We start from the raw sequence: 10,461 nt of genomic DNA on the forward strand, positions 1-10,461 counted from the left end.
CACTAGCCGCCAGCCTCACCATCTCATCCTCTTCCTCCTCCCATCTTCTTTCTTCCTCATTCTCTCTCACTAGCTTCCCATCCTTCATTACTCACGCCGGTGGCAACGGTGGTGGCGGACGAAGGCTCACGGTGGTGGTGGACGAAGGCTTGCGGTGGTGGACGAAGGCTCACGGTTGGTGGCGGACGAAGGCTTGCAGTGGTGGACGAAGGCTCACGGTTGGTGGCGGACGAAGGCTTGCGGTGGTGGACGAAGGCTCACAGTGGTGGCAAACGAAGGCTAACGGTTGGTGGGGGCTTGCTGCAACTGTGGCTCAGGAGGGGTTAAGGGCTCGCTGCAACAATGGCTCACGGAGGTGGCTGGCAGCGGCTGTAGCTCGCGGCAGTGGTGGCTAACAAGGGCATTCTTGGGTCTTCATTTTAAAAAATATATACAATCTCTCATTTTGTTGTTGTTGATTTATTTATGTTTTGTGTTGTGTTTGTATTAGATTGAATCTTCATTGTATTTCTGGTTTTGTATTTCTGATTTTGTATTAGATTGTATCATGCTTTGATTTTGTTCATATGTATTGTATTTATTCATTTAATCTTAGTAATGTTTTTAAAATTTTCTATAATATATATTTTAAATATATACTTATATATTTATTACTCATTAGACAATAGTGGGATTTTAAAAAAAAATTGTGCATTTTACTTAAATATTGATTTATAAAATAAAATTATAATTAATTAAAATGTACTCAACTAAATTTTTTAGGGCACACATTGTGAGTCCTAAAAAGTTTTTTTTTTGTAGTAGTGAAAACTTTTTAGGACTCATAATGTGTGCCCTAAAAAATTTAGTTGAGTACATTTTAATTAATTATAATTTTCTGTATTATTTAATTGTTTATAGTGTTATAAATTGTATGCAAAATTATTAATAAGATGTTCTATGAATATCTAACAATAAGAAATACTTTTTCAAAAGAAAAAAAAATGATTACCACTCAATATAATTATTCCTATTATTTAACCCCTAAGAATTTCATTCAATACAAAATAAAATTTAATTACAAGAAACTCAAATCAATTAATAACTAAATCGGTACTTGCTTTATTAGGTAGTGCCAATGACGAAGAACTTATAATAAAATATAATAAAAATAATAAGGAAAAGCTTCTAATTCTGAAATGGAGATCATGCTTCTAATATTTAAAAGCAAAAATATAATCGTAGTGGCATGACATGACACCATCCCAATAAAATATAATAACAATGGATATTATATATGTATATATAGCTATATAAGTAGAGACATTAGAAAGAAGTAACATATATTGGAAGATATTGATAGTAGCGATCGAGGTACGTAGCTCTAGCAATGGGGAAGGAGGTAGCGATTATTGGAGCTGGAATAAGTGGCCTCTTGGCTTGCAAATACGTTCTGTCAAAGGGTTTTCAGCCCATTGTTTTCGAGTCACGTAGTGGGATCGGAGGCCTGTGGACCAAAACCATCGAGACCACTAAGCTCCAAACTCCCAAACCAGCCTACCAATTCTCTGATTTCCCATGGCCGTCGTCGGTGGAGGAGATGTTCCCTGACCAACATCAAGTCTTGGATTACATCGAATCGTACGCACGCCATTTCGACCTGGTGAAGCACATCAAGTTCAACTCCGTGGTTCGTTCGCTTGAATATGATGCCTCCGAGCAAGATATGCAACACTGGGCTCTTTCGGGTGGCGATGGTGAGGCTTGTGGCTCTCGAGGGAAGTGGAATCTCGTTGTTCAAGAAGATACCAATGGGGAACAGGTAATTAATTCTTTCACTATATTATTCATTTTTTAATGATTTACTATATGTAGTTTATTATAGTATATTATGTGTTAGGTGAGATCGCCCTTTGATTATGAAATTTGTTGTATTTGATAATTCAGTCTTCACCCTTTTAAAATCAAAAATGTTAAACGTGTTTATTTTAATAAGTAATCTAGGTGTAGATATAATAAATGATTGATTTAAATAAGTGCTGGTGTAGTCTGTCCCAAAATAAAAAGTGTGATTCATATATGAGTAATAATATGTGCAGTACACAAATATTATACACATTTAACTGTTAAGTCTAATAAATCAAATTTATTAAAATTGAGATTCACATTTACTAAGTCATTTTGTATAATATTCTTGTATATATTTTGAGTGAACATATCCGTACACTTGATTTTTATATATATATATATAGAATGATTGCAGTGTTAACAGTTTTTTGTCAACACCGGTGTTAACAAAAGTTGGTTTTGTCATGTGGATAGTTATAACTTCTAATTTTTTTATTATGACATGTATATTTTAGTCATTTAGAACATACCACAAAGTTTCAAGAAATTTTGAAAAATTTACGATGCAGAAAACAATATTCAAATAGCTTGTTGCACTCCTATACTCAAAAATAGACACGCCTGAAAAATTCTATTGTTTGAACCTTATTTTCGGCACCGTAAATTATTTCGAATTTCTTGATATTAATATATATATATATATATAAATATGTTTTCCTTTTTCATTTTTATTTCTATATTCAAATTAATCAAAATTTATATAGCATACATTTACTTGATGGTGAATCACTTTATAAGTCAAGTAGCTAACTTTATGATACGGAATATATATATATATATATATATATTTATATATTTTAAAAAGGGTAAGAAACAAACAGTTACTCTAACTACTCTAAGATGGCGTTTGGAAATTAGGATATCTGATTTAAAAAATAAATAAGTTGATCATTTATCAAGACTACATTAATTTGAAAACAAATAAATTCAATGCAACATTATATTCTTTTTATTATTAAAATGCATGAAAATATGGAATTGAATATGATAAAATTATCTAAATTCTCAAATATGAGTTATTCCATACTAAGCAAATTATTCACAATAGTTTATTAATATAATTTTTGATATTTTATATCAAATTTTATTTTTATAATCTCGCATACACGATACGATTAAGCCCATTTAGTGGCAGAGGGCATGTGGCCGCTGGCGGTGGCAGTGGCGATGGTGGGGTGGTGGTGAACCCATTAAAATTTTGTATATGTAATATATATATATATATATATATTTTTAAAGCATTTTAGGATTTTTGTCCCTCAAATTATGACTTATATGTTGTAAAGTGAGATTTCCGTCCAATTTTCTTCAATGTGGTTAGCGATATTTTGCCGTGGTTATTTGCTTGCAGATGTGTCTTGGCCACATCAACACCACGTTAGTCACATTGGATAAAATTGGATGGAAGTCCAACTTTACAACATTGTGAATAGTTCAGTGAAATTTTTTAACGACCCAAAAAAATGAGGGGCACAATAACGTATAAGTCATGGTTCGATGGCAGAAATCATAAATATCATTTTTTAAGAATAAATAACATTTTTGTCCCTTGACTATGACCACTGTATGATCGTGCTCCCTCAATGATTCGTGGCGTTAAAAATTCTCCCAGAACTATGCACGTTAACGAAATATAGGACTTTTGTTAGATTTCGTCCTGAGTGGCTAACAGATTGATGATGTAGCATTTTATCTGTTGACGTAACAGTGTCATGTGTAATAATTAGCAATTTTGCCCCCCGAACTTTGACCACTACCAAATTGTGTCATTTTGTATTAAAACTATTTTAATTTTTTTTCTTTTTAAAAATATAATTAAATCCTTAAAAATTAAAAAAAATTATTTTAAAAAATTAAGAAAATAAACAATAATAAAAGTTTCAAATTAATTAAATAAAATTTCAAATACTCAAAAATTAAAAATCTAATTAACAGCAATTCACTTTTTAAACAAAGTTTTTTCCCCTTTGTCATCCTCCTTTTAAATTAAAAGTTTTATTTATTTAGTTAAGGCATTCATCCTCCTCTTTAATTAAGACTATTTACTTTGTTTTAGTATTTATTTTAAATGTTCATTCTAAAATAGTTTTAATTAATATTGTAAAAGAATAAGTAAAAAAATAGTTATTTTTTGATAATTAGATTTTTAAATTTTTAGGAATTTAATTATTATTTTTAAGAAAAATATATATTTTTTATAAATGGAGTATATTTGGTAGTGCTGAAAGTTTGGAGAGCAAAATTAATAATTATTCTATACATTGCCAATTAATAAGTAACTTGCATAATTGAATGGAATTTTTAACATTGGGAATTATTCAGTGAGCACCATCACAGAGTAGATATAGTTTCGGAGTAAAAGTATTATTTATCTTTTGTTAATATTAATTTTGGGTCTGTAAAAAAATATTTTTCCAACCACATTCTTATTATGAAAGAATTGAACGAATATGAACAGTTCTTCAGTGAATTCAATTATAACTATAATGACAGGTTTACACGGTAGACTTTGTGATCCTATGCATAGGACGATTTAGCGATGTGCCAAACCTTCCCGACTTCTCTCCAGACAATGGGCCCGATGTCTTTCACGGCGAAGTCATTCACTCAAAGGACTATTCCGCCATGGATTTCAAAGTCGCCGCAGAATTTGTCAAAGGCAAGCAAGTCACTGTCGTTGGCTTTCAGAAATCTGCTCTCGACATTGCAATGGAGTGTTCCGCTGCAAACGGTATAAATATATACATGAAACTAATGCTAGATGGGTCGTAAGAAAAAGAAGATGATTTTTTATATTTATATATGCAGGGGTGGAAAATCCATGCACTGTGTTATACCGAACAGAACACTGGAATATTCCAGATTACACTCCATGGGGTTTCCCTTTAGCTAATTTATACCTTAATCGCTTCTCTGAATTGCTTGTTCATAAGCCCGGCGAAGGTTGTCTACTTGGTCTCTTAGCTACCCTACTTTCTCCTGTGGTAATTACTAATTGTTATTTGTTTCCTTAATTATTAGTTCTTTTTCTAGCTCTATTATTGAAGTTTTTCTCTTACTAATAATTGAGCATATCAATATCAGAAAGAGGCATTCTCAAAATTTGTGGAGAGTGGCATAAAGCATAAGCTACCATTGGAGAAGCATGGAATGGTACCGAAGAGAAGCTTTCATCAGCAAATAAATACATGTTTAGTGGCGACTGTGCCTGAAAAGTTCTACGATAGAGTTGAAGAGGGAAGCATTATTTTGAAGAAGGCACCAACTTTTGGTTTCTGCAAGGAAGGTATTTTGGTTGAGGGTGAAACCAACCCAAGAAACACTGATGTGGTCATATTGGCCACTGGATACAAAGGTGACCAAAAACTCAAAGACATTTTTACGTCCCCAACCTTTCAAAACTACATTGTTGGAGACCCTAATGCTACATTGCCCCTATATAGGTAATACAACAACTGATTTATATATACAATAGATGAATGTTCTTTTCTTTTCTTTTTCAATATATATACTCATTTGGGTCTTCTATTTTTATTAGGGAATGTGTTCATCCAAAAATTCCACAGCTGGCGGTGATTGGATTCTCAGAAAGTGTATCAAACTTGTACACCTCAGAGATGAGATGTCGATGGCTATCAGAACTTTTGGACGGGACTTTTAAGCTACCTAGCATCAAAGAAATGGAGGAGGATGTGGCTAAATGGGATGAGTACATGAAGCGTTACTCTGGTCAGTATTACAGGAGATCATGCATAGGTGCCATCCATGTATGGTACAATGACCAGTTGTGCAAGGACATGGGTTGGAATCCCAAAAGAAAGAAGGGGTTTTTTGCTGAATTATTTGAGCCTTATGGACCAATGGATTACGTTTCACCCTAATTAATACCATTATCAGCCTTGTTATTTATTATATAGTATTGTTCCAATTCCTTTTAAACAATATCACCATGCTATTCCTTTTGTATGAGTTTTTTTCCTTTGTAATGTCCAAGTATGATTGAACTTTTTTGTAAAAAAGTAAAAGGTGTGATTCAACTTTATAATAATATTGGTTGAGTTTGGTGAAATTTTTGTTTTTAATTTTTTTAAACTCAAAAATAAAAATGTGTTTGTTAAACATTTTTGTTTTCAGTTTTTTAAAAATAAAAATAAAAATGCGTTTGGTAAACATTTTTTTTTTTTTGAAATGTTTATTTTTTATATATTTTTTTCTAAACTAAAAAAAAAAAAAAATTTGTGACGACTATTTATTATATTAAAATAAAAAATAAGAAAATTATAGTAAAAAATATCATATTAATAATATCCAAGTAATCTCAAATTTCAAAACTCAATATCTATCCATGAGAGAACACAAAATCAATAAAGTCTACATAGTAAAATAAAAAAACTATGAACTGATAATTGTCCAAACTTATAGTAAAGTGTTAAACGAGTCGTAACAATCAACTAATGTCTTTACTCGATCTCACTATTGTCGACTAGCTCTCCATATATGATCAGCAATTTCATCACGAACATGAGCCATTTCATGTATATGAGTTCTGGAAATACTGAACTCTATACTATCAGTCAAAGTTCCATCCGTGCTTTGTAAATTAGTGGCCTATACTTCAGAATTTCCTTCACCTCCATCAAAATATACATCTACTTCTGCATTTGTCCTTATAAAATTGTGCCACAACAAGCAATGACAATGTACTTTTGTATTCTTAGATCATATTAATGCATTTACTTTAGGATTGGAAAGTGAGCCTTCAATACGCCGAAAAACCGCTCAATGACATTTCTCAAGGAAGAGTGTCGATAATTGAAAAGCTCTTTTATTTCCTATGGGATTAAAATCTGTGTATTGGCCTAAATGATATCTTTCCCCTCGATATGGAGAAAGAATATCATGCAAATTTGTATAGTCAGAATCAATAAGATAATATTTTCCTGATCCAACGATAATTCATGTTAGTTTTTACAAATAGATATTTAATATAAAATAATTTCAATCAATATAATAAGTTTGACAAACACTTACCTTGGGGAGGCATTGGAAATCTATAATCTGGGTTTGTGGCACATTCTAGAAGAATTTGTGCATCATTAGCTGATCCTTCCCATCCAAGAAAAACGTATGTGAACTTCATGTCAAATGAACATACACACATAACATTCTGAGTTGTATCCACTTTTTGACCTCGATATGGTATTTGTTCATCAATTGGAACATGCGTAGAAATATGAGTCACATCTATAGCTCCAACACAATTCTAAAATACAAAATAAACGATTAGATTTTTTTATTGAATATTTAAAAAAAAAAAAAAATCAAATTTTTGTACCTTAAAAAATGGATAGTATCTTGGATCGAATCGAATTTGTGGAGGAGTTACATCAAATGAAGGTGGAGTAATTAGTTCTTTAAGATAGAAGACATATTGTCTTCAAAACCTTCAAAACGATATCATGAGTTCTTCAATAAAAAAAAATTCCTTTAGAACACCACAAAATAGTTTGAACACATCTTTGTTCATTTTGAACAAATCATAACACCTACTCCAATGACATTGCAATACTTCCATAATGTATTCATGGCCTGAAAGAGCTGAATTTCTACAAAGTTGCTTAGATAGATATAAGTGAATATATTCCTCGCAAGCAAAATACAGCAAAATCTCTCCAAACTCATCATCTGAATCGTCCAGTAAATTATCCTTGTTGAACCGAGCAACGTTTAAAGACGTTTTATCCTAATAGTAGAATTTTTTTTTAAATATTACATTCAACATATAAAAATATATAAACACTCAAAGTCACAATCAAACCATAAAAAAAATAAGCACAACAAGTCATTCAGTCAATAGCTAAACAAAATCATCCAATCAATAACTAACAAAGTCATCCAGTCAATCGCTTAACAAACTCATCCAGTCAATAGCTAAACAAAACTAAAGTTAATAGCTAATTAAAAAAAGTCATTTTGTTCATAGCTAAACAAAGTCTAAACTTTTCACTTCAAATTCAGTAACCAATCTATTCTTCTATGCTTTGGCATCTTCAGAAACAATGCTCTGGACACCTTGTTCTCAAACTTCTCAATAGCTTTTGCGTATACTTCTCCACTAATTCCATCAATTTGATCAAGAGCTTCAACACTCTCATCCAATAAGTAATGTGATGCAGATATTGCCATTGATCTCTCTATCAATTCTGTCTTTCACTTTGTAGTTTCATTATATGTTGCCAGTGCATCTGCCAAAGCTGATGAGAACTTTGCTCTTTTTATTGATCGAGAGTTCAAAGTAGCTGTTGATTTACCTTTTCTTTTGCTACCATCCTCATCGAAACCACTTTCTTCATTCCTAGTAGAATGACTTATCGACGTTGCATCATCATCATTATTATCTCCATCATTAGAAGGACTTCGAGTTGAAGGATGAGCATTGGAACCAGTTGCAGTAGTATCACCAAAGATAGTGCATAATTTCTCATAAAACTTACAACCTTTCTTTCTAAATCTTTTAGCAGACTTGTTAACCTACATGAAATGAAATTATACTGATAAAATATACCAATACCTATTAAAATAAAACAAGCATAAAATCCATTTTAAATTATTTTTACCCGAATAAGTTTATCCCAAACTTCATCAGTCGCACTAACTTTTCCAGTCACAGCATTGTATCCCATACCAGTCTCTTTTAGTAAAGACTTAAAATCCTTATGCTTTTGCTTTGATTGATTTTATTTGTTCCTTAGTTGCATATCACTATAATTTATTTTTGCTCGTGCACAAAGCTCTTCCTTTATATATTTCCATGATTGCTTTGTAAAGGTTGTGGTATTCTTATTTCCCTTTAATACTTCTTCCTCCATAAGTTCAATGAAAATTTCTTCATGCCTTTGAGTCCAAACAGAAGCCTCATCATTATTCTCAATAATAAGAACTTCATTATCAACACCTTCCATATAGGTAAGACCTAAGGATTCAATAATAATTCTAAATGAGAATACAAGACTATTCCTAAATAAACAACCATTTCAAGAAAAACAATAAGAAACTAGATTTATGCCATATATTTGCTATCCCAAAACAATACTAGAAACTAACCAGATCATGAACAAACTAGATAAAATATTTAAAATAAACACAACAAAAATAAAAAATCATTATTAAAAATCATAATATAGACAACATTGCATAGACATGTTTAAAACATAATTTGAACAGATTTAACTTTCCAAATAGATTTCATTCATAACATTAGTGGAATTAGAAAGATGATTTAGTTATAATTACCAAGTAAGTAACTGCAATAGTAGTGTTGACTGTGATTTTAGCCAACGACGTAAGAACGTCAAATATGACAAGTCTTCAAGAGAATTATAAACGACAACAGACAGTTTTTATCAATGCAAATAAATAACACAAGATTTTTATAGTGGTTCAGCCCCGATAGTCGGTAATAGCCTAATCCACTTAGAGATTTTATTATATATTCACACTCAAGATTAGATGAACCAGTGTCAACTGAGTTTCATCAGTGCAAATATTCCAAAATACAAAAAAGGGGTTCTCTCAGGGAAAAACACTTTCTCTCTCTAGAACACAGGTTTAACTCTCAATTTTTGCCAAAAGCCCTTTTACGATCCTCCTAACCCTCTATTTATAGACATGGGATTCTCAACTGATATCCCCTTTAGATAGGGATATTTTATTATTCACCTTATATTTATATTACAATAAATGTTTAAAATACAACAGATCCTAAATTCGAGTGAGGAGTGAGAGATTCCCGGATGCTTAGACCAATTCTCACTGAAGTCGTTTCGGGAAGTTTGACGTAGTCTCACATGCATGTTGATTACTCCTTCAAGCTTTCCGTGGGTCAAAGGTGGTATATGCATGGCTCCCCTCGGACCAAAGGTCATGTAAGTCTGGCTCTCCTCGAACCAAGGTGGTCCGAGCCCACCTCCTTTGCTCCTTACCTCGGGCAAGTCCGAGGTAAGCTCCTCCATGACTTGTCCGATCGGACACAATGGTCTTCTCCTTGGCTTAAGGTGGTCCGAACCACCCTCTTTGGCATCTCACCTCGGTCAAGCCCGAGCCCATTTCCTTCAATCAAGGTCCGATTGGACCTTGTAGTTTTCTCCTCGGACCAAGGTGGTCCGAGCCATCTTTTTCATACCATCTCCTCGGACCAAAAATGGTCCAAGGCACCTCTCCCATGGGCATGTCCGATCGGAAATGATGCCCTACTCCTCGGACCAAAGTGGTCCGAGCCTATCTCTTTCAACCAAGGTCCGATCGAACCTAGTAATCTTCTCCTCGGACCAAGGTGGTCTGAGCCAACCTTCCTCTTTCTTCTCACCTCGGACATGTTATATTATTTTATAATATAATGTAATATTATATTATTTTATAATATAATGTAATATTATATTATTTTATAATATAATGTTTTAGATTAAATAAATGTGACATAGAGTGTCACATATTGTAACATATAATAGAGAGTTACATTATATGGATATATGTGAAATATCCAAACATGTAACATATTTGGTGTTACAAATTCAT

General features: G+C 32.4%; 2 protein-coding genes across 2 annotated transcripts; one reads left to right on the forward strand and one right to left on the reverse strand.

Moving 5' to 3' along the window:
* The first annotated feature begins 1,369 nt into the window (after positions 1–1,369).
* Positions 1,370–5,768, forward strand: LOC133828765 (probable flavin-containing monooxygenase 1). The gene is made up of 5 exons (XM_062258896.1): positions 1,370–1,801; positions 4,381–4,618; positions 4,696–4,871; positions 4,972–5,330; positions 5,426–5,768. The coding sequence occupies exons 1-5, from the start codon at positions 1,370–1,372 to the stop codon at positions 5,766–5,768; spliced, it is 1,548 nt and encodes a 515-aa protein (XP_062114880.1).
* Positions 5,769–8,097: 2,329 nt separating this feature from the next.
* LOC133814984 (uncharacterized) lies at positions 8,098–8,849 on the reverse strand. The gene is made up of 3 exons (XM_062247885.1): positions 8,745–8,849; positions 8,505–8,612; positions 8,098–8,418 (listed from the first exon to the last, which is right to left on the reverse strand). The coding sequence occupies exons 1-3, from the start codon at positions 8,847–8,849 to the stop codon at positions 8,098–8,100; spliced, it is 534 nt and encodes a 177-aa protein (XP_062103869.1).
* Between the last annotated feature and the right edge of the window lie 1,612 nt (positions 8,850–10,461).

Source organism: Humulus lupulus, chromosome 1, assembly GCF_963169125.1.
Source record: "Humulus lupulus chromosome 1, drHumLupu1.1, whole genome shotgun sequence".
NCBI classification, from domain to species: Eukaryota; Viridiplantae; Streptophyta; class Magnoliopsida; order Rosales; family Cannabaceae; genus Humulus; species Humulus lupulus.